Below are 25,433 nucleotides of genomic sequence, written 5' to 3'. Positions count from 1 at the left end.
TCTCACTGTCAGGAAATTTCTCCTTAGTTCTAAATCGCTTCTCTCCTTGATGAGTTTCCACCCGTTGCTTCTTGTTCTACCCTCAGGTGCTTTGGAGAATAGTTGGACTCCCTCTTCTTTGGGGCAGCCCCTCAAATATTGGAACATATAAGACTTACAATTGGTGCATCCAAATTGTACTTCATCATAGTCTGAGTCTTTCTTATTATTTGAAATTTGTATTTTTTATTATTTATTATATAAATTACAGGCCAGTTGTAGCTCCAAAGAGGTTATTTTGCTGTGCCTGACCGCTCTACCGTCCCATTTCCCTTTAAATAACATGGTTTTGAGTCTTATCTGCTACAGTTTGCCTCGTCCCTAACGCAGTTCAGTACAAATTTTGGCAGCAACCCCCAGCACATGGGTTGAATTAACAAGTCAATCCTTAAACGAAGCCTCCTGAAAGCAAGTGTCATTATGCCTGTTGCTAAATCAGTTCTCCTCCTTGCTTAGAAAAACTCCTCCGTTAGTAAGCATTCCCCGAGGTTGTTTCTGTTCTCCGCTCTCTTCCAGCTGTGAAACACAGCAAAGAATATAATTGGAAGGGCTTCAGTTTGCCGTTTGTATCGTAACAAGCACAGGGAACTGCAGCTCAGAGATTGATATCGCCCGAAGCACCAAGCTGCTTGCTTCTAAAACAAATGTTAACAATATTGTCAACAATAAAAATGGTGGTAGGCCTCATAATAATATTAAAGCATTCGTGGATAAAATAATTACAATGACGATGATGATGTGCCGAAGCTACTAATAATATACTTGTAATATCAGCTAGATGACCTGTGACCTGTTGCGTCCTTGTTTCCGAGATAGTGCCTTAATTAAGCAGAGAAACAGTGGTCCAAAGCAAAAATCAGTGGGGATGGGAATGGGTTCTCAGTTGCTGAGAATGGTTTGACTAGGGCTGAATGCTCTCTGGCAGCTGTCTGGTCGACCCAGATGGTGGAAGACTAGGGCAAGACCTACCGAAGGTCTACTGAGCCTCCAGGCAGAAGTCTGGCAACATTGAAGCAACCACAAATCTACCAAATTTCATGGGTCTCAGATTTTGGATGCATTCCTTAAGTTAGACCCTGTCACTGCGTTATTTTATTTACCAGCTGAGCCAATTATTTCTGGACTATCTGACTTTCCATACCTTGCCAAGAATTGTTATCAAAAGTTACTACGCATGTCTCCATTCCTTCACTTGCTTCACACACACTCTTTCCTTTGTTCTCTTTCCAGAAAGGTCTGGCTGAGAAATAGCCGGCAAGAATTACTTTCAAAATGTAGCAATTAACTTTTCTTAGTTAGTGAGGTGTTTTATTTTCTTTATAACAAATAAATGAGCCTCGATCCATCCTCTAATTAAACCAGGGTGATTAGTCCCAGAGCCATACATGGGATTAATCGATGCCCTGACAGACCCTTTGAGGTACCTCGGTTCAAAATCCATTGCCCTAGGACGCCCTGTTCTGCTCAGTTGAAGGTTACAGAGAGGAGAGTTTGAGTAGCATGGCTGTTTAAGCTTCTCTTCGAAGCATTGACTTAAAGATGGTTCCATCAACTCACTGAATGAAACTCTTGAAATAAAGGAGCATGGACGGGACAAACCGATTCAAAGACCGGAAGATGGTTGTTGTGAACATTTCATCCAAAGGCCCACATTTTCAAGTCCAACCAAGTCAACTCACTATGTCTGAATCCAATTGCAAGTTTGCCTTAGAACCAGCCTGACTCATCCACGCTCTAATTCCAATTGTAAGGATGGTGAGAATCACCACAACAATAATAAAGCTAGTGGTGATTTGGTTTGGGTTCATTTTTTCCCCCACTTTAGCAGCTACAGACATTTCTAGGATAGCAGCCTTTGATATGTTTAGAGATATTGTAGTTTGTTCAGCTCCTTCTGCTGATTGCAGCTTTAGACTGAAGACAGGGTGGTCACAGCAGAGTTCATACATCGAAACTTCGTCTTTCCCTTCCCATAAGCAACAATATCAATCAGGTAGTCCTCAACTTACAACAGTTCATTTAGTGACTGTCTGAAGTTACAACGGCACTGAAAAAAGTGACTTGGGAACTATTTTTCACTTAACGACCATTGTAGCATCCCTAGGGTCAGGTGATTCAGATTTCAGTAACAGTAACAGAGTTGGAAGGGATCTTGGAGGCCATCTAGTCCAACCCCCTGCTCACGCAGGAGACCTGTACTAGGGACTCGAACCGCCAAACTGCCGACCTTTCTGATCGACAAACTCAGTGTCTTAGCCACTGAGCCACCTAGTTTGGCAACTGGTTCGTACTTATGACAGTTGCAGTGTCCCAGGGTCACGGGAGCATCTTTTGCAACCATCTGACCCGCAAAGTCAAATGGGAAGCTACAATCAGTTAAGAGCCAAGTGACCAATTTAACAACTGCGGTGAGTCGCTTAACTCACATGGCGAGAAAAGTCATAAAACGGGTCAAAGCTCACTCAACAATTTTGTCCCCTAGCAAGATGAATTCTGGGCTCAGTTGCTGGACTGCCTGTCTCCAAGGTGGGACTTACAGTTCTGCCGTGTACTGCGGAATATGCTCGGGGATTTTGTTGAGCTTCTGATTGGAACAATCCACCGTGGTTCCTTCGCAACGGCATTTTTCGGGGCAAGCTAAGTCCGCAAAGCAATCGCCACTCAGTTTGGATCTGTAATCTTCCGTGCCTGGGGGGGGTGAAAGAAAACATAAAACACATGCGCTTAAGCCCCTGAAGGCGGTTTCCCAATATTTGGTAGAAGAAGAAGGAGGAGGAGGAAGAGGAGGAGGAGAGAAAATAAGTCGATCTTGCAACCGAGACGAAAAGGATTTTGTGATCGTGAAGAATAGTAAAGGCTTAAGCGAGGGTTAAATTTTAGAAAGCTTGAAATTTGCGGGAGGCCGGTTAACATTAACTGGAGCTTTTCACAGCCTAGCCGTCCTTTCTGCTGACAAAGCTGTCGGCCAATCTATTCCGTTTTACGGTGGGAAAAACGTCCGTTTTGGCTCAATGTGCTTTTTTTAAAACCCCCGTTTTAGATCGTTGCACCCGTTTTTTTCCCACTTCCCCATTTTGCCGAAGCCAGCCTTTTTACGTCATCTCTCAACAATGCAGTTTACAGCCCTGCTTCTCCGTTTGGCTTTATATATATATATATTTTTTTTGAATCTATAATTCAGATTTAAGCCTCAGCAGCTTTTTCATGCTGTAGGAAGCTGCGTGACGTTCCATGGTGCTTGACAGAACCATGTTTTACGCATACCTCACAACCACATGGTTAGATCAAGCACAACAGAAAATCTCGCCCACTTAATCAAACTTCATCCACCGGGACAAGGAGAGGAAACAACGGGGGGGAAAGAGGGACAGGAAGGGACAGGAAAGGGTTGCAGGGAGAAACCTCAGAAGGTGGCCGTGGCCTCCCTTGGAGAGAAAACTTCCTCCGTGACGGTCACATCCCTGAATCTGAAAGGAGAGCAACACAGGCGTGCAGGAGGAGGTCTGTTCACCGTTCGTTGTAAGTAAGACATGTACAACATCAAACAAACATCTAGAAAAGATCTGAGGGTTGGTTGGTTGGTTGATGGGAGGAGAGAAAGCAAAGGAGAGTTGTGGACTCTTCTTGGATCAAAGGCGAGGAGACCGAGACTCAAAAGAGAAAGTGCCTCTGATCGGAGGAGCAGGTGGCACGATCCACACACACACCCTTCATTACTTACAGCCCCAGTGGTGAACTCCTGGAAAGAGGGAGAAGAAAAGACAGACAAGGAGGAAAGAGAGACAGGTGGATCTCCAGTGAAAACAGAGCCAAAGGGAAGCCGTCCAGAAGACCAAGAGAGCCGAGATGCTTGATCTCACCTAGGGTATGAGGAACAAGTTGGCTTCAATTGGGTGCTTCCAAATCCAAGAGTTGGGTTTTTGTTTTAGCACGTACCTTTAACGTACATTTCTTTGGTTGTGTGGCTTATCCCAAAAGAGAGCAGGGTTAGGGGAGGGTTTTCGGGAAGCAGAGAGGACAGCAAAAACAACGTGACTTCACACAACAATTAATTCCAGGTACGGGACGTGGTTTGCCCAAGGAAAGTCACCAATGGCCATTAGGGAACTAAAGGGAAGGGGACACAGCTAAAGCAGAACCCTGTGTCATTCTGGTCATGTATGTTCACTGTTCAAGCATGCTATGCTATTGGCTGGGTGTGGAGCTTTCTGGGTGTGTTTGAAAGAAGTAGAAGAAAAAGAGCTAACTTTATGGCAAACAGCCCCACCCCAAAACAGGTTGTCATTCTGAAGTTCAAAATAATAAACTCATTTGCACTGAGTAAACACTCATTCACAAGTTGGATTCTCCCAGCTTTTAGCTTTTTATATATTAATTTTTTATGGAGCCCATCTGTCCTGAAGGTGACTTTTGCAAGACGAAGGTATGCATTCCATAGATCCATAGTGTTTAGTAACCTTAGCAACTCTTAAGCTGCGCGGACTTCAACTCCCAGAATTCCCCAGCCAGCTGTGCCAAGTGTTTGATATGATTTTAAAATGAAATAGTCATTTCATTTTTCTGATTTTTTTTTTTAAACAGAAGTCTCTACAATAACCCAAAAGGCCTTTTTCTTTTTTGTAAAAGCATTTCACTACAGCAAAGAATCCAATGGATCTTCTTCAAGGAAAGCAGTAGGCCAGCCTTTATTCCTAAAAAAGAGGGAGGCTATCATATCAAATAATTCTATTTATTTTTTGCTGGCACGCGTTTGTATTTGAGTCAAAAGGTTCATTAAACTTTGAAACCCTCCTGCCAGTCAATTATTTTTCACCTATCAGGATCCTGCAATGTAAGAGAGTGATCCTATAGATCCTCCCTTGAACTATCAAGAAAGCATTGGAGTAAAGATTAGCTACACAAAATAAATAATGAAAATGGAAGCATGTGCCAAAGAGCAACAGCCAACGGGGTTGGTGTGTGGCAAGTGCAAGGAGAACTAACGTGATATAAAATAGTGGCGATGTTTTAATTCTTTTCACTTTATCAGAGCAATGGTACCCATGGATAGTCCGTGGATCCTTGGGCAAAGAAAACCTCCCCCCCAATTTTGGCTTGGCATGGTGTGATTTTGCAAGCACGGGAATCAAAGGTCATTAAAAGAAAGGAATAGAGCAAGACAAGCAGAAAAACCAAGTTCAGGGCATAAAAAAAGCAAAGCGGGAAAGGATTCTTTGGGTTTTCTCAGCTCTTTGATCCTTAACAGGATTCTTTCGTTTTAAAGCAGCTCAGATTTTAAAGAAAAACGATGTTAAAGTAAGCAGGCTATAGCAAGACAAAATATCCTAGCAAGTTCCCCTTCAAGAAACTATGAGCTGGATATCAAGAGCTGCATGCAAAGCCCATGGGTTCTGGAAACAAATCTAGGCAACTAGCACTACTCTAAAGCAGGGGTCTCCAAGCTTGGCAACTTTAAGACTTGTGGACTTCAACTCCCAGAGTTCCCCAGGTTGCCTGCTTTGCTGGCTGAGGAACTCTGGGAGTTGAAGTCCATAATTCTTAAAGTTGCCAAGCTTGGAGACCCTTGCTCTAAAGGGCGTTTTTAGTGTTAGAAAGCATGCATCACTGTGCTTAGAAGTTAAGATAAAATTGCTTTGTGTGACAGCACAAGTCTGCAACTAATTGCACCGCACAGCCAAACCTACCTGGAATGAAATACTGTTCTTTAGCTACATTTAAAAAAAGAGAGAGAGAGAAAGAGAGAAAAATAGGAACCTGAGTGTCAGCAAGCAAAGAATTAATTTATTAGACTAAGTAAGGACGACAGATAGGCTAGAGTGACTACCAGGGGGAAAATGTATATTTACATCCATTGATTTTACACAGTATGCCTGGATATAAACTTATTTGCATCAAGGTTAGTTGCATTATTCTCGAATTTGCCATAAAAAAAAAATTAACAGAATTAACTGCAGAATAGCTGGATGCCAGATGCTACAAGTTAGATTTCAGAAGAAAGAAAGGAGGAAATAGAGTAAGATTAGAAAAAAAACAAACATCACAATTTATCATGATAGAATATAAGCTTTCCCCTGTAATATGAAGGACATACGTTTCAATTTTCTGTGGCTGGTTTTTTTTTTAAAAAAAGTTTTTGCTAGTACTCCAAGATTGGGGAAATAAAATGCTGTGAGGAATATAGCCCAATGGTCTGACTTAGTACAAAATTAAAAAGCATTATATAGTCAATTTCTAAATATATATTTGTGCTTAACCAAGGTTGAGATGTGGGCTACTAACTACATGGATGTTACAGTTCCAGTCCAGACTTCCTTTGATTGCTAAATAATTCAGCTAAGAGCCAGACAGGATTTCTGTGAAGGATGTCTGCAGTTTTCGTTCCCCTCTTTAGAGAGGCTGTGTGAATTTTCTTTGGAAGGGAAGAAAAAGTATCTGGCGAGCAAAAGAAATTACCTGAACAACGAAATTTCTTGCTTTTGATCTGCCCAATCCTTTTGTTGGCCAGACGGCGGGGGCTGGTGCAGCGAGCACCGCTGGTCTCAATGGGGTTTACGTGGAGATAATCTGCCAGCCACTTCAGATGACAGTCACAAATAAACGGGTTCTGAGCCAAATGCCTTTGACAAATAGAAAGAAAAGAACACTTTAAAAAAGGGGGGGAAAAGATATTGCAGTTGGTTTTCCACCTTTGCCAAAGTTTCCTGCTCTACTTGGGGAGCAAAATCGAAATGCACATACGTACAGCGTCTGAATTGCTCGTAGAGGGGAGAAAGTGCCCTTGGCAATAGTCTGAAGCTTGTTGTCATACAAAGAGAGAAGGTTCAAATTATGTAAGTCTTGGAAAGCATCCACCCGCAGGCAGTTGATCTTGTTAGCGTTTAATAATCTGTAAAACCAAAGAGAATGGAATCGTATTAGGCATTTAATTAAGCTTTCTTAAGCTTCACTGCTGTAGCGGGAGCACTTGGCCTTATACGCCGCTTCACAGTGCTCGACAGCCCCTCTCTAAGCGGTTTACAGAGTCAGCCTCTTGCCCCCAACCATGAGGGTCCTCGTTTTACCGACCTCGGAAGCAGTTTTCTTAGAATCCACTTGAGTTTTCTCAATGTGTAGTGAAGGAGCAGCATGCATTAGCAAGTTCTAGTTGATTTTTTCCCCCTCCAGTTCTTAGTTTTAGCCTAAACATTAGGCTCTCTTGATGATTTTTCATACAAATATTCTGTTAGGACAGAGGTGGGGAACTGTGGCCCCCTTTTTTAAAAAAAATTGATTTATATGCCGCCCTTCTCCGGAGACTCAGGGCGGCTTACAATGCATTAAGCAATAGCCTTCATGCTTTTGTATATTTATACAAAGTCAGCTTATTGCCCCCACAAACTGGGTCCTCATTTTACCTACCTTAGAAAGGATGGAAGGCTGAGTCAACCTTGAGCCTGGTGAGATTCGAATTTACAGTAATTGCAGGCAGCTGGTGTTAATCACAATGCTTTTAGTCTGCTGAGCCACCAGGCCCTTTAATGACTTATGGACTCCAACACCCAGAATCCCCGAGCCAGATGGCTTCAGCTAAAGTCCACAAGTCATAAAAGAGGCCCAGTTCCCACTTCTGAGTTAGGATATTGCCTGTCCGTCTTGCCTGTCCAGGTGGACCAGATTTAGCAAGGAGCTGCCATTTGCTTCAGACAAACTAGCACAACGTAAGATGAAAAGCGGCGTTATTGTTTACTCCAAGGAAATTTACTTCTGCCGGGTACATGTGTGCATGCTTATCTGTGTGTCCTTGTTTGCCTACACCACATACATGCAGATACATGCATTACACACACATATACCTATGTTGTTACAAACCAAAACAATATTTGTTTCCTAATCACATATATTTTAAAGCTAACCTCTCTGATGCAAGTAATTTTAATATATTTATATAATTATGATTCAATCATTCAACCTTTCTTTTCCCCCCAGCTCTGTGGGACCTTGCTAGTTCCCAAATTAGTATTTAAAAGCATGGGAATACAAAATAAATCAGATATTTCTGTTATTTTTCCAGCAGATTTTTCTTATATTCTCGGATCTATCCCTTCCTTCCTTCCTTCCTTCCTTCCTTCCTTCCTTCCTTCCTTCCTTCCTTCCTTCCTTCCTTCCTTCCTTCCCTCCCTCCCTCCCTCCCTCCCTTATCATATATGCAAAGGTTGGGTACTTTTGTCAATTCTGTTTCCTTTGAAGTGTATCTTATGCAGCTAAAGAGAATACTACTCATCAGTTGTTCAGTGTTATTGGAGGTTGTTTGTTGCCCACAAGCAACTTTGCTGCTACACCCTCAGGATATCAAATTGTTTGCCCTCACCTCTATGTGACCAGTTTTACCCTGTATTGGGATGAATCAAATGTAGCAAACCACAGGTCTCTCTCAGGGGTGGGTTCTACTTATCTTTACTACCGGTTCGCAATGGGAGTGTGCTTGCTTGCTATGCACTTGCTATGCATGCACAGAAGATTCTGCACATGTGCAGATCATCCATTATGACATCTGGGCAGGTGGGCGGAGCCTCCCACCGCTTTTACTACCAGTTCGCAAGAACCGGACAGAACCGGGAGCAACCCACCTCTGGTCTCTCTGTGGGGTTCAAGCTCTCTATTGTGAATTACATGGACCATTTTGTGACTGTATAGAGAGCATTCCCTTTAGGGGAGCTGAGCAGATCCTAGCGCTGAGCAAAAGAGATATACAGAATCTATCAGAATTGTATTTTCCATCCATCTTACTTTAAGTTCTTAGACTAGAAAGATATGGATGTTACCTATCTCACACCTATACATGAGGTTTCACACCCCTCATCTTTCTCCCACTTCCTTCAAACTGATTAAATTCAAGTTAAATCATTTAATTTCAATGTAATTATGAAGCTTCATGGCATCAGCTGTAGCATTGGCTGAAAATGTCCATGTCAATGTGGAATGGCAGGAAAAGGGGACACAGTCAGCAAGGAGAAAATTGCAGGTTTGTATAAAAAGTGGAAAATTGCATTCCTAGGCATAGGAATATTCTCCGTCACTCATCCTTCAAGCAAATGGAAGTTGTATCTATCCAATCAAGATTGCCTCTTCCCCACTGTCTCCCTCCATATGTAACTATGATTGAAAAATGCAACGTTCATACTTATTTTAAAAAATAATAATTATAAATAAATAACCTTGCTTGAAGAAGAGATAGATAGACAGACAGGGAGACAGGGAGGCTAACAGGCATAACTCCAAGGAAACAGCATAAAACAAATGAAATTGTTTCCTTAAAATCGGTACTCTCAAACCATGCGTTCAAGTGCTTAAAAGCAAAACAAAAGGGGAAAGGGGGAAAAAAAGGTTTTCTCTTGATGAAGGGTAGGAATAGGAGATGAGAGCCTGAAAGGGTTAGAAAAACCCCTTCAACCTCAAAAGATGGAGATTTCTCCCCTCAAAGCAGGCTGGTTCAACCCACTTCTACCCCAAACTCCCTTCTCAATGAAGACAAATAAAACTGGGTTTTATAAAAGAAATACTCACAGCAATTGAAGAGCGAAAAGTCCTTCAAAAAGGCCCTTGGGAAGTTCGGTAATTTTGTTTCCATAGAGAACCCTACAACAACAACAACAACCACAACCACAACAACAAAAACGGTTAATTAATGCATCTAGAAATTTCCGACCGCCATTTTCCCCCAGAACAAGGTTCTCATGCTGGACCATGAAAATACTTTTGAATAACACGAGTTTATCTGCCAATGTTCCCCTCTCAGTCTCTTAATAAGGAGTTGGGGTGGGTCTGGTTAGTTCTTCTTAAAGTATCCTAATTATTTTCACAGATGTCTTCTGATCTAAATCACATTATTAGCACTGAATTGTTCTGAGAGCTTCACAGGAAGAAAATTGGTTTGCATTGTTTTTGTTTTTTAGATTTTTTTAAATCTCACCTATTTTTATAAGTAACTCAAGGCGGCGAACATACCTAATACCCCTTCCTCATCCTATTTTCTCCACAATAATTGCCTTGTGATGGGAATTGGGCTGAGAGAGAGAGAGTGACTGGCTCAAAATCACCCAACTGGTTTTCATGGCAGGACTAGAAATCACGGTTGCCTGGTGATTGGCCCAAAGTCACCCAACTGGCTTTAATGCCCAGCTAAAATAAAGCCACCTAAATCAGGACTGCACATTTTTTACTTGACTGGTGGCATCACATCAACTGCATATCACACCAGGGAGAACAATGCGTGTTGACTTCCTGCAGAGTTTCTGTGCAAATTACACCATTGGCACACTGGAACAATTGCAGGATTTGTGTACAGCCAATCTAGAGAAAAGAAGGACTAGGGGAGACATGATAGCAGCCTTCCAATATCTGAGGGGCTGCCACAAAGGAAGAGGGGGTCACCTTATTTTCCAAAGCATCAGAAGCAATGGATGGAAACTAATCAAGGAGAGAAGCAACCTGGAATTAAGGAGAAACTTCCTAACAGTGAGTACGATTAACCAGTGGAACAGAAGTTGCCTTCAGAAATTGTAGGTGCTCCATCACTGGAAATTTTAAAGAAGAGCCTGGACAGTCACTTGTCTGAAAGGATAAGGCTTGAGCAGGGGGTTGAACTGAAGGCCTCTAAGGTCCCTTCCAACTCTATTCTGATTGGAATGAAGGAATGGCCAACAGCTGTATGGTTTCATTTGGTCGTGGAATGAATATTTGTGTGGACCAACCAACCTCTCTGGGTTTCAGACATGAAATACAGCTGGAATTTTCAGTAGCTTGAAAATTCCCTGAACATTTCAGGTCTACTTGAGCTTAAGCAAACAACATATGGAAGTGTAACTGCAATGGAAGTTGAGACACATTAAATTTGGGGGAAGCAGCTAGTTGAACTACAGCAGCCCAATTTTATTTCCTTTCCTAGCTCTCTGGTGAGTACAATGCAGTTTGATAAATGGCTTCTTCTACTACAGTACACTTGCGAAGAGATTCAAAATATGGGGGGTGGGGACATAGTATGTGCCTATTTTTACTTAACTCAGGAAAACAACCAAAGAAATAGTTAGACATCAAAAAAAGAAAAAGGAAAGAAAACCCACAGGGAATGAATTTGCAAGTCTTGTTCCCACCAGACTTCAGAGCTCTATTTACCAGCATAATCTAAAATCGTTAAGGATTTGTCTGTACACATACCTACCGTCTGGAAAACAAATATGCTATTGAAAATTGAGTGCAAATGGCCTTACAAATAGTTTTTAAAAGAACTTACATTGGGGACATGCACTTTAAAAACCTGCTTCAGGATAATGTACATGTCAAGGAGTAGAAACAGCTGATTTGCATTAAAAATAATGCAGACCATTTAGGGTAAGAGTAACACAAAAGAAAGAAAACAGCACTTCTGCCATGTTAAAGAACATTGCAGACCCCAAAGATTGCAAAACTGACTACACGTATTTTTAAAACATCTGTAGAAAAAATATTGGACCCATATATCTTTACATAGTATAGCAGCATTTTTTAATATATAATGTACCCAAGATGGGGTGAATTCTACTATTGCATTACATTAAACTTATTTAAACTAGCTGTATTAAACAGTGAAGCAGATCTTTAAATTAAGGGTCCATCTATCCTCACCTATTAAGTTTACAGTTTCCTAGGGACAGATTTGAAACTGTCTTCACTTCAGACTAGGATCATTTTCATTAGATAGGATTATTTTTAAAAACAAATTTACAAGTGTTAAAACTTCATATACAAAAGATCTTCAATCAAGATGAGTTTATGTTTCCAAAAACTCCGGTTTTATTAGTATCTGGTAATATCATTTGAAACCCAAGTTCAATGGCTTAACTGGTCTAAAGACAGGTTAAACAATGATTATGATGATAATAAAATTAATAATAGCAGAATGCTGACAATGAGAGTATCGAACTATAGCCTCCATTGATGAAAATACCTTTAGCCCTGACATGCTCCATGGGCATTCTTCAAAACTAAAAAAAAAAAAAGAGGCATGGACAGTCCAATACTTCCTTAAATATTTGCTACTCTCACCAGTTGTCTGAGTAAATATGCATTGTAGCATATCCTCATTAAGCAGCTGATTTAAAACTGTCAAATGCTATTTTGAGTATATTAAGAAGCCACAGATTCCAACTCTTGGGAGTGGAACAGTGGAACAATTTGCTTCCAGAAGTTGTGAATTCTCCAAGTTTTTAAGAAGAGACTAGACAACCATTTGACTGACATGGTATAGGGTTTCCTGCCTGAGCAGGGGGTTGGACTAGAAGACCTCCAAGGTCCCTTCAAACTCTGCTTATTCTATTCTATTCTTGCAAAGCAATTGTTCTGTTCTTCCCTCTCCAAATGGCCAGGACCCATTCGGAGTACGGTGTCCAGTTTTCAGCATATAATTAAAAACAACAACAACAACAGTGCTGAATAAATTGAGAATTCAATGGTGAAACATGAGGAAATCAAACCTTAATAACAGTTAAAGGATTTGGTATGCTTAGCCTATGGAAGCTGAGGGCAGATATGACAGAAGTCCTCAAATTATACAAAAAGAAGAACTTGCTAATTCTCTATGGCTCCAAAGGGTAGAACCAGAACCCGTAGTTGAAGGAGGAGTTTCAGACTAAGGACTGGAACTTCTTAACCCTACAAGCTGCTAAAGACTGGAACAAAATTCCATAGGAAATGAAGACTTCTTCTTCACTGAAGACCTCCAAAGAGAGATCATCTATCTCGAGATCTTCTAGTAGATCCAGTATTCAGCAGGGAACTGGACTTCTAAAGACCCTCTAAAAGGCAACGAGATAACTCAGACCTCCTAAAAGTTTGAGACTGTGCTTACGTATGAGAAATCAGTGCCTGCCTACTCCCATCAGTGGGCATGTGATGTTTGATAATATTATGCCCCACTTTGGAAGTGTTGAGTTAGCACGTACCGATAGATCAAATGTTTCCAGCAGAAGTTTCCTTATGGAGCATTTATGACAGTGACTGGCCTTCACAATGTCTGGGCCCACAAAAGCATCTCTGTCAGCTGAATGTAGCCCTTATGAGGGGCGGCTGGGGTACTTACAGGGAATTAAGGGAGCGGAGACTCTGGAAGGCATCTGGGGCTACCTCTGAGATTTGATTATTGCTCAGATCACTAAAAGGAGAAAAGATATCACAGTTAACACAAGCCCACCTTTTAGGACAGCGTTTCTCAACCTTGGCCATTGTAAGAGATCTTGTTGGCTGGGGAATTCTGGGAGTCGAACTACACACAAGATTGAGAAACGTTGCTTTTGGATGTCAAGGAGCTTCATTAAATTCACCATGAATGAAAAAGATAAACAGCAATTTATTTCAATATTGTAAAGACCCAACTGTGGAAACTAATTTTCTTCTTAATACTGTTAAAAATATGATTTTGTGCCCTGTGTTGTCAAGAAAAAAAATATTTTAACCATAATAATAATGCAAGGCATTAATGCAAAAAGGATGGAGGAAGAGAGAGAAAGAGAGAGAGAGACAGAGAGAGAGGGAGAGAGGGAGAGAGAGAGCAAGCAAGCAAGTAGGAAAAGAAAAGAAAAGAAAAGAAAAGAAAAGAAAAGAAAAGAAAAGAAAAGAAAAGAAAAGAAAAGAAAAGAAAAGAAAAGAGATTGAAAGTACTTAGCACAAATCACAACCTTCTTATGTAAATTCCGAAGTATTTCTCACTTACATTCGTCTGAGCTTTTTATAGGGTGAGAAAGCTGCAGGTGGAATGACCTTGATTGAATTTTGCTCCAGTCGTCTAACAAAAAGAGAAGAAAATTAATACTGGATGCTCTAAAACCCATCAGAGGGAAATAAGATATTATAACTGACGCCTGTATCTATGAGAAAGAACACTGTATAAAAACATGGGTAAGTTACACCATGAGAATAAAGAGGCTGGAGTTGTTTTTAATTTTAAATGCCGAAAAAATATTCTGTCAATTTGATATAGACATTAGTGATAATCTCCATTAAGTACTAATCTTATTTTGCATTTGTGGCATACTATAAAACATATGTTATGTTTCATCTGTAAAAAGGCAATACAAGGAAATATATTAGGTAAATATATTCAATATTTGATCAACATAGGATTTATGCTCTCTCCCTCCCTTGTAAAATTAGTCAGTAATAGTCAGTCGATGAGAACTAGAAAAAAAAAGATTTAAAAATGCACGGATATCTGCATATGTAATACAACAGTCCATTTAGCGACCATTCAAAATTACACCGGATAAAAGGATTAATTTTGGACAGTTTCTACTGTTTCTTCCATAGCTATAGAAATGATGTCTATTTTCATAATAATACTTTTCCCTGCACTGTGAACTAATAAAAATGTACTGGAAAAGCTAATGGAAAATAGAAAAACAAAAGGTTAAAAACCTTGCTAAAGGTAAAGGTTCCCCTCGCACATATGTGCTAGTTGTTCCGGACTCTAGGGGGCGGTGCTCATCTCCGTTTCAAAGCCGAAGAGCCAGCGCTGTCCGAAGACGTCTCTGTGGTCATGTGGCCGGCATGACTCAACGCCAAAGGCTCACGGAATGCTGTTCCCTTCCCACCTAAGGTGGTCCCTATTTTCCTACTTGCATTTTTTAGATGCTTTTGAACTGCTAGGTTGGCAGAAGCTGGGACAAGTCACGGGAGCTCACCCCATTACGCGGCACTAGGGATTCGAACCGCTGAACTGCCGACCTTTCAATTGACAAGCTCAGCGTCTTAGCCACTGAGCCACCGCGTTCCCTTAAAAATCTTGCTAGAGACTTGGAAAAACAAAAACTATCACTGAATCTAGCCTGCGGGGACACATTTATAGGAAGAAGCTAATCTTCACTTTTATTTCATTGCAATGCAGAAACAGCTATTAACTAAGGACAGAAAGAAGAGTGCCAAAAATAAATAATTTGTAAACCAGCATAGCAATTGTAAACTATGGTGTTGTTTAATACCGGAATTCTTTCTTGATATACCGTCTATTACCGTTAATAGTGCAGCCACCACCATTTCTGAAAAGCCTCTTATGTTAAAATAATAGGGGTCTCTAGAGGTACGGTGGACTGACACTCAAAGAAATTGAGGTGATTGTAGCCGTGACCTGCATTATGCCTCTCTAAACATTAATATTTTCTGTACGATAGAAGTAACAGAGTAACTGTGTGTGTTTTTTCCCCACTGTGGAATTAATTGCAAGAATAATAGAGTAGTCATCCTTTACACTCCACAGATAAGCAACTGTTCCTGCAACATGTCATATGTCAAAGTTGGAGAACCATTTGAGATAGAATAACCATTTGTCTGAAGTGGTGTAGGGTTTCCTCTCTAAGCAGGCGGTTGGACTAGAAGACCTCCAAGGTCCCTTCCAACTCTGCTTTTCTATTCTAAAGTCACTTGGGTCCCTTCTACATCTGATATAATTAATGAATTAACTGTTCGACCAAACAGCCATTATTTTCATTGGAGATCCCATTGATAAGAGTTAAAGTCATAAATCCTGAGCTGTCAATATCTAATGATCAATATATTGAACTCCTGGAGTTCACCAATGATGTCAGTATGGAATTGCTACTTAAGTCTATTTGTGCAGGGACAAATAGTGCCCCCTCCCTCCCCAAAGCTGTGTTGGGAGGAACCTTTTAGGAATTTCCGTCTCTTTGTGGACGGAAAGCTTTGGCAAGCAACAATACCAACAATTCAAGTGACGCAACTACCCAGACGCAAATACAAAGTTGTATCAAAGCCACATCGGTTCATTCGCAGGAAAGTTAAGTTGCTAGGAAGATCTACCCTGTTTCTCTACGGTCCACTTCATGATTACACGAACCTTGGATAACAGATGTTAGAAAGACAGGAGGAAGACCTCGTTACTTACATTTCTGTAATGGCTTCCGGAAGATTGGTGGGGATTTCAGTAAGGCCTTTCCCTCGGCAATCCACAATGTTGTTACTACAGGTACACGTAGCGGGGCAGTGCAACACACTACAGGAGGGAGCCATAAAAGACTGGTGACCTGAAAAAGCAACAAATGGCCACTTCTAGAGCTGCAAGACGGCTATTCAAGAAAAGTGCAACAAAGTGACGGGTAGATCCCAGAAGGACCGTTCTTAAGCCTTCCCAATCTTCTTAATATAAAATGCCCACCACAACTCACATTGAGACACTTCCACCGAGTACCGTAGATGAGTTAAAACCACAGTCGGGGACACTCAGATTTCAAACGATGTACCAACATCTTGAGTAATATATTATTTATAGGTATTTCTATTTTAATTTTGAATGGTAGAAAAGCAAATAACATTTTTCAACATGCGCCATGCATTCTCTCGCGCGACTAGTTCAACAACAACGAAAAAGAAAGGAGTTCAGAATGATAGCATCCCATCGGCAAGAAAGAAGGAAATAAATCCATGTTCGAAGTGCATGTTTTATTGCCCTACTGACTCCAACCATTATTGTAACAAGTCTTTGTCTGGGGAATTACGGGAGTCGATCAAGACATCTGGAAGGAATCCAGTTTGGGAAAGATTAGCAAGGCTGCAATATTTCCTTTGCGTGCATTTGAGACATTATCTGCAGAGCTTCTCATCAAGCATAACCATCAAACACATTTAGGGGAGGAATAAAAAAGAACGGTCCACGTTAACAGTTTTATACATCAGCTTTGGGCAACTGGGATGTATTAAGAGTGACTGACAATTAACTGATGATACAATTGATGATGATATGATTATTATTAATTATTATTGTTATTAAAAATGAACTTGCCTTCTTCCTCATCTGGAGGTTATGAACAGAGAAAAAGAGACAAATGTTAGCAACGGATCACTTGTCATTTCATGATTCTTTCATGACAAGAAACCCACAGATGGTAAAATATGTAAGGTGCCTGCTGTTTATTGTTCTCATTCAGGCTTTTTTATTTATTTTTTGTGCAAAAGTAAGTTATTAATTTTGGATGGCGATGTGGAACTCCGCAGAGCCATAATTTCACCTCTTGCACTGAGCTGTTAAAGCTAGAGTTTGTGGCAATCAAATATGTAGCGTCTAGCTTTCCTCCTTCTTCTTCTAACATAAGTTGTTGTAGACCTAGGAGCCGATATAACTTCTATTAGGCAGGAAAGAATTACTGTATGAAGGAACAAAAGACGTAAATAAGGGCCAGAATATTGGTTCCTTCCCCCTCCTCCAACTTTTCTAGTTGTGCGGATTACATTTCTACAAGCCAAACGAGGATGAAACCAAGATTTCCAAGTCCATCTTCTAAGTCAGCTTTCTGATGTAGCCTTCATTGCGCCACTCAGAATCCTGGAAAAGTGGATTTCCAGCAGACTTCCATGGACTACTTGTTAGTGAAACTAGCACGCAAATGTGGTTTTTCAATCTCATCTTGCATCTATTAAAGGGATGGTGGAAACACCCGGCTGATCTTACCGCTGCAGATGAATTCTCGTTTCTGAACCTCAGCTATGTTATGTCCGCGTAAGTGTAACGGGGACATACACTGAGTGTAAAGGCCGACTCGGGGTCGTTGACGTAGCCAGTCTGATAACCAAGCCAAGTGGCAATCACACTGCAGGTTGTTGGAGTGAAGGCGGCTGGAAAAAAAACACACACACACACACAATTTCAAAAGTCAGTGCACAAGATGGAAAAGTGAACCAAAGAGTACGAGATCAATAGAATGCTTTTATTTACGCCTGTAATGCCGACACAGATTGAAGGTTAAAATATGACACTTTCCTGCCCTCCTCATTTGGGAAGCGACCATTCATTCCTGCTGTCGGCCCAAAAGGAATTGATTATTTCAGAGGCTAATATTGTCTAATATTGAAATTCAGGCTTTGGGAGCATCAACTTTGCTACTGCATTAAATTAACACGGATTAGAATTTATTCAAATATATTTAGGCGTATTTCACATGCAAGTTTCAGCTTGAGGAGTGGAGGGCAAATGCCGACAAGATTCAATTAAAACACTGTTGAGAGGCCTTATAATTTTTATATTAGGAAGAATCTGGAAAAAGTATTTTGATTTAATTAAGCACTGAGGCTTACTTTTTTTAAAAAAAAAAAAGTTCAAATATTTCTCATTTATCATACTTGACAGCCAGTCACAGATGGAGTTGTGGAATTAAATGAAACACGACTTATTTAATTCCACAAAATACCACTAATTGCATCAAATATATCTGTACTACTTTAAATATCAATCTATCCTTCTTGATATTATTGATATTTGGTTATTTTTAAAAAAACACAATCTATTGGCCTAAATGTTATCAACATGCTACCTCTGAGCGTACAAGAGTGAGATTTTTTCCCCCGTCTTCAATGAAACACTATTTCTCTTCAGAGTTCCTAAAATTATACATTTCTTTTCCTTGAATTCAATTCCCTCCCCATCTGCCAATGGGAGCAGATTTAGAATGTCCCAAAACTTTAATCTGGTGCTTCTAAAAGGGAAAACGGACTTCTCAAAAGGCATCCTCAGACTTTGACACCTTTCTAGTAGGAAACTGTAATTACTTACAAGGTTCTGAGTTTTGGCATATGGTTGAAACTTGCCACCGAGAGTCGTGTGATGTTGTTATTGTTGAGAGTGCTGCAAAATATCAACAATAGGTGTTTATTTATTTATTTAGGTACAAAGGTCTCCAGTTACTCTTATATCTATGAATAATATTGCATTCCATTACTAAGAAAGAAAGAAAATAATGAACAGAAGCAGAATTCCTGGCCCCAATTTTGAAAACCAGAAATGAACAGATTATTTCTATCTTTATTTTTTTAAAGGCCCCTGTGCCTCAACCTTTTCACATGGCAAACAAAAGACTGCTAATGTAAAATTTAATTTAATATTAATAATTTAATATTTAATAATTTTAATGGACTTTTAATATTTGTATTATCTGTATTTTATCTTGGCTGTTCACCACCCTGAGTCCTCCGGGAGTAGGGCGGTATAGAAATTTGATAAATAAAATAAAATAAATAAATAAAATAAATATAAACAAATAAAATCAACAAAATATCTGGAATTAGAAATAGCAGTCCCTCAAAATTCAGAATGAAAATTTAACAATGTTGAGGTACTCACAAACCCTTTGCTGAGGCATTGTTCTAACATCATGGTAGCTAAAGCATTTTCTTGACATGCAGTAAAAGGTAACAAATTTCAACATTTTTATCAACACTTGGTTTAGAAAGATGCTACCAAAGCTGCAAAATAACCCAACTGAATAAATATTGCAAAACACAGAGTACTGTATTTCAATAGTAACAACCACAATAGCAATTAAAAATATTTCTGCTGGACTTCAAAGTAGAAACCTTCTACGTGCCGAGCAGATCTTACAGCTGCAATGCCATTGTGATTTTACTCCAATAGTGGATGAGACAGAGAATTAGGGAGTCACACTTGGGAAAATAAACAGAAACTGTTTATTTTAAAGCCATTTACTATGTACACATATGTGCAGATACCAAGGCTTTAACTTTGTAAACAATATTAAATTTTTTAGATAGATAGAAAGAGAGAGAGATAGAGAGAGAGAGAGAGAGGGAGATAGATAGATGGATAGATAGATAGATAGATAGATAGATAGATAGATAGATAGATGATGGATGGAAGATAGATAGATAGATAGATAGATAGATAGATAGATAGATGATGGATGGAAGATAGATAGATAGATAGATAGATAGATAGATAGATAGATAGATAGATAGATAAGATAGATAGATAAGATAGATAGAAGATAGACAGAGATATAGACATGACAAAGAAAATAGTGCTATCTTTGACAACAAGAAACCTCCGTCTGAACAGGAAGATTTAGTCATGCCACCCGTATACCTGGGTCAGTTAGAGAACCAGCAGGTTTCAGTGACTTTGTGCATTAAAACTGGGGAAGGTTGTTCTGAGTGAAGCAGCCACTTCAGCAACTGAAGGAGAAAAACATTTGCCAAGAGCAGCAACCAGCCCTAGAGGAGTCCTACTGCAGATGTGAAGCCCAACAGGCAAGTCAAACAGCTTCTCTTGAGCAGTGCAAGACAGAAAGCACAACTTTTCATGTGGAGGCAGAAAACATGAAAATATATGCAATGTATGCTAAAGGTGAGCAGAGGATCAAGTCCTCCATCCAGCCACAGTTGGAACAGGTCAATGTGATCCACGTGAATCAGCCTTAAATCTTTGCTTGCTATAAGCATTGAGAAATATTTTTTGAAAGGCATTTAACCCTTAATAGCATATTGTTTATCAAGAACCCTTAATAGCGTATTGTTCCAATGTCTCAGGGGCTGCCACAAGGAAGAGGGGGTCAAGCTATTCTCCAGAGCACCAGAGGGCAGGACAAGAAGCAACCGATGGAAACTAATCAAGGAGAGAAGCAACCTAGAACTAAGGAGGAATTTCCTGACAGTGAGGACAATTAACCAGTGGAACGACTTGCCACCAGAAGTTGTGGATGCTCCAACACTGGAAGTTTTTATGAAGAGATTGGACAACCACTTGTCTGGAATAAGGTTACCTGCCAGGGCATGGGATTGGACTAGAAGACCTCCAATGTCCCTTCCAACTCTGTTATTCTAAAGTGATCTCTGTTATGCTAAAGAGGTCAGCCAAGAGATATAAGAATATCCAATTATATTAAACATCTATATCAGGATAAAGGAGTGATTCTGATTATGAATTACTGGTCACTGAGGTTTTTTATCAATACATAAGCTGTGTTAAATATTAAAAGAATGGCTTTTTTATAAAATTACTTATGAAGCATGTTGCTTGTAAATACCAAATCACCACTGTAACAGTTTTCCTTATACAACCAAGTTCCTCATCCTAAAATCATCCACATAGATCACTTTTGTATACATAGTCACAAATTATGAGACTCGTGTTCATAACTGGAAACATTTCTTGAGTGTTTTTTTTAATACCACTCAACTGAGGATGCGGCAGAAGAGTCTTATTTCAAATGAGTTACCTTTTACAAAGACCAAGTCCCCACTTCTCACAGTCAAATATTAATTACTTAAGCAATGATATCACTAAATCAATCCCAAAGGTGCTTTTTCTTCAAAAGGCAACTGGACTTTCTTGTTTTTCTTTGAAAATGTTTCGCTTCTCATCCAAGAACTTCAGTTCTGAAGAGTTGAAGACCTGAAGAAGCTTCTTGGATGAGAAGCGAAATGTCTTCAATGAAAAACAAGAAGTCCAGTTGCCTCTTGAAGAAAAAGCACCTTTGGGACAACCATGACCTGGATGACCGAGAATCTCTATTGTCACTAAATCAACGGTTTTCAACTTTGACAGCTTTAAAATGTGTGGACGTCAACTCCCAGAATTCCCCAGCCAGCACTGAAGAGTCGAAGTTCGCACATCTTAAAGTAGCCAAGGTTGAAAAAAACAGAGCATTCAATTAAGGGCTACTCTTTGTACATTCTCCTTTGAAACAAACAATTGCTTTCAGATTAAATGATGAATCTTTATAGGACCGTTAGCAGAGAGGGAGCGGATGTCAAAAAATAATAATAATCACAACATTTACATCACAAACTTCTGCAATGGCGGAATTACCTGAATGAAAAGTTAGAAGCAAACTAATAAGCAGGTCACACTGATTTCATAGCTGGATGTTTTATAGAAATACCAGCATATAGAGATAGTTTAAATAGTTAAATGATCATTATGATAATAAGCTGCTGGTGAAACACGCAGACCGCTGGAAAAAAGTCTCAAGATTTGTTAAAAACAAAAAAAAACATGACATATTTCTTTAGAGATAATGCAAGGGGGCAGGAACAGGAAGATGGTTTCTCTTTCTTATAACTTGTAGATAAGGTGCCCATCGTAACAAAGCTTATGCCCAGCCCTTTCTAAAGAGGTTACTAATGGTCAGGTTGAATTCAGACCATGTACCTGAATACAGATATATTTGTCTGTCATGAGATATGCTAATATCAGCATTTAGAAATGTCTAAAATGGGATGTTAAAAAATCCTCTTTAAAATATGCAGAATATTTAAAGAAAAAGTCTTCATACAAAAAGTAGAACAATGGATACTTTAAAATGATTTGGATCAGCTGTTTCAGAAACCTTTTATAAGAGGGACGTGGCTGCTTTAAAGAGCTGATGGTCCCACTTCAATTTCAAAAAGTGGCCACAGCCCTGAGGAAAAGAAATGTAAAGCTATATAAAATCATTTTCATTTTATTTGATTAAATGTTATGTTGAAGGACCAAAGCATTCGGGCCAAAAGGAACAGAGAAAGTAACCCCTCGTACGAAGCCAACAAAAGATGATTGAATTCAGCAAAACCGATTTTCAAAATTTAAAAATAGTGAAGTGTGTAACAATTGCTGAAGTCAAATCGTTTACGGCTCTAGCAATTGCAACCGTTTTACAGGTCCTTTTGGAGATCTATTCTACAATCTCCATGCTAAGAGTAGGGAAACTAATCCTTTCCTCTTAGCTAGCCCAATAGTTTATGGAGCAAAATTCATATCACCTGAAGTGAAATACCCGCCCAAAGTTAAAAAGAAAGCAATGATTTCCATTTCGCCTTTTTCATAAGAATCAAACATCACACCTCAAAAATGCAAGGATGCTGTGATTTTGAGAGACAGGTAGAAGAATAAGGCGGAAAATTCTTATGGAATTTTTCCACAGGAAAAAATGAAGAATTACTGGAGAAATTTGGTTTCATGTATTCCCAAATGAAAGCTGAAAGAACCAAATTTGTCCCATAAAAGAAGACGGTTTCAATTCTTCCAAAGACTTGCCCTAAATTGCAGTTCCTCCTAATCCCTTGTATCTGTTCACTATTATTAGTTCAAGTTAAAAAAGGAGAGGTGAGGAAAAGGAAAAACCAAATTCACCAATTAAAAAAAATATCCATCAATCAATTGTGCTGCAATATTTTCCATACTTTCTGTATTCTTTTCAAACACTTTCCAAATCTTCTCAGCATAAAAAAAGCCAAAAGTGCTTTTTTTCAAAAGACAACTGGATTTTCTTTGTTTTTCCTTGAAGACGTTTCGCTTCTCGGCCAAGAAGCTTCTTCAGTTCTTGGATGAGAAGCAAAACGTCTTCAAGGAAAAATAAAGGAAGTCCAGTTGCCTTTTGAAAAAAAAAAAAAGCACTTTTGGGACAACCATGATCTTCATCTGACTACTGATGCTTTCTATATTTTATTTTTTTTAATATTTTTTAAAAGTCCACTTTAAAATGTAATCCTGAAAGATGAGATAAAAACATCTCATGACAGTATGCGAATTATTTCACTTTGATGAAAATTAATGAGCTACTATCATTTATCCTCAATAGTTGGAAAGAAGTTTGGGGGATTAAAAGATTGATTTGTTCACTGCAGGAAAACTCTACCATACTGGAAGGGTTTCCAAGAAATACTTTGGTGCTTAATATCTGATGAAAAAGTCCTACTGACTTCTGTTAAGCTATTCCACAACTACTAGCTTGGGGAAGGATCTTACTCAGTAAATAAATACCCATCCTTAATAGGGGGGGAACCACATCTGTCGGAAACCCCATGTAACGGGACCAGCTAATATCCTGCTGTGATCTGAAGCTGCTTAAGGACATTCAATGTTTGCTCAGTGCAAAACAATGATATGGAAAAAGAACAGAACGGTGTTGGATCTGAACAATGGGGAATGCATGGACCAAAATGAACTGAAATATTGAAGCCTTCGATCTGCTTTTCAAAGGGGTTTGCTTTGCCTTGCTTAACCATAGATGGTGTTGGGAGCCAAGGAACCCCTTCCCACTTCCCGTACATTTCAAATTGTTTGAATCACAAGGGCATCCTTTTGCTTAAGCCTTCTGACCCTCAGCCACTCCAGCTACCCAGCCCAGCTCCTAGAATCCGACTTTCCCGTTTGAGAGAAGGAGAGAGGATGCTACTCACAGTACTTCCAGATCCCGCAGCGCTCTGAATGCCCCATCTTCAATACAGCTGATCTGGTTGAAATCCAGTTGCCTGTTTAAGAGAGTAGGAGGGGACAGGTGAAGCAGAGGAAAGCTAGACACTGGGTGGCTTAAAGAAAAAGGGCTCCTTAAGAGAAGAGGCTTGAAAGGCAGGCCGTACAAATGGAGATGGACTCCTTGGGACGCTTCAAGAAAGTCACCCGGCCTCCTGGATTGGATGCGATCACAAAAAAAATCCCTTTTTGTTTTGTACGCTGTGTGCAAAAACACCACAGCCCTGGGAAAGCTCCAGTAAATAATAACTGCACCTTATATTAAATGCCAAAGGAATGCAATTTCATTACATCAAGAAAAGCTATCCATTAAAAGCTCTCAGCGTCATCTCGCTGAAACAATTTCATTAAGGTAAAGGGCTGTAAATCACTTAATGTCGTGCATCCCCTCGGTGACCCAACAGAATCCATTTATCAGAGAAGCACAGCTGCATGTTAATTTCAGCATCCTTGGCAGGAGCGGGAAAAACCACCCTTCGCTCTGCTCAGGCAGCCTCTTTCCAAAATCCTTGGGGGCAGAGACTGCCTCGGTTGTCTTAAAATCCCTGCCTGTTGCAGTTCGTGAAAATAAACCCCAGTCCACGAAGGCGATTGGCATTTGACGTGCCTCTATGCAGATAAAGGCAGGTTGGATTTATGGAGCTGATCAGGGCGGAGGCCAGGCGTTATTAAATTCAAACATTAAGGTAAAAATACCCCATAATCAACTTTTGTTTGAAAACTGTTACGTTTTCTAATTCAAAACACGGACAATGATGCATATTGCAAAACAAACAAACCTCTGCATTATTTCTAAGTGGCTAATAAATAAGGTAGTTCTTGATTCACAACCACAATTGAGCCCAACATTTAGGTTAAGGTGAGACAACGGTCAAGTGAATTTTGTCCCATTTTACAACTTTCCTTGCCATATTTGTTAAGTGAATCATTATGGTTCTTAAGTTAGTAACATGGTTGTTAAGTGAATCTGGTTTCCCCATTGACTTTGCTAGTCAGAAGGTCGCAAAAAGGGATCACACTGCAACCGTCGTAAGTATGAACAGAATAGAATAGAATAGAATAGAATGGAATGGAATGGAATGGAATGGAATGGAATAGAATAGAAAAGAATAGAATAGAATAGAATAGAATAGAATAGAATAGAATAGAATAGAATAGAATAGAATAGAATAGAATAGAATAGAATAGAATAGAATAGAATAGAATTCTTTATTGGCCAAGTGTGATTGGACACAAAAGGAATTTGTCTTTGGTGCATATGCTCTCAGTGTATATAAAAGAAAAGATACATTTGTCAAGAATCATAAGGTACAACACTTAAAGATAGTCATAGGGTACAAATAAGCAATCAAAT

The 25,433-nt window shown here is 39.6% G+C and overlaps 1 protein-coding gene across 1 annotated transcript in view; it reads right to left on the bottom strand.

The window, feature by feature from the left end:
• SLIT2 (slit guidance ligand 2) overlaps nt 1–25,433 on the bottom strand; it is a 198,265-nt gene that overhangs the window by 49,892 nt on the left and 122,940 nt on the right. Inside the window, exons 6-15 of the mRNA XM_070948985.1 lie at nt 24,007–24,078; nt 18,605–18,676; nt 17,507–17,670; nt 15,947–16,085; nt 13,763–13,834; nt 13,133–13,204; nt 9,583–9,654; nt 6,782–6,925; nt 6,493–6,656; nt 2,577–2,727 (exon numbers count right to left, since the gene is read on the bottom strand). Of these exons, the coding sequence (XP_070805086.1) occupies nt 2,577–2,727; nt 6,493–6,656; nt 6,782–6,925; nt 9,583–9,654; nt 13,133–13,204; nt 13,763–13,834; nt 15,947–16,085; nt 17,507–17,670; nt 18,605–18,676; nt 24,007–24,078 (1,122 nt within the window). The remainder of the gene's footprint in view (nt 1–2,576; nt 2,728–6,492; nt 6,657–6,781; nt 6,926–9,582; nt 9,655–13,132; nt 13,205–13,762; nt 13,835–15,946; nt 16,086–17,506; nt 17,671–18,604; nt 18,677–24,006; nt 24,079–25,433) is intronic.

Source organism: Pituophis catenifer, unplaced genomic scaffold, assembly GCF_029215685.1.
Source record: "Pituophis catenifer annectens isolate HBS135680 unplaced genomic scaffold, rPitCat1.0.hap2 SCAF_8, whole genome shotgun sequence".
Lineage (NCBI taxonomy): Eukaryota > Metazoa > Chordata > Lepidosauria > Squamata > Colubridae > Pituophis > Pituophis catenifer.
Note: the sequence above shows the minus strand (reverse complement) of the source record. Positions and strands in the feature narration are given on the sequence as shown.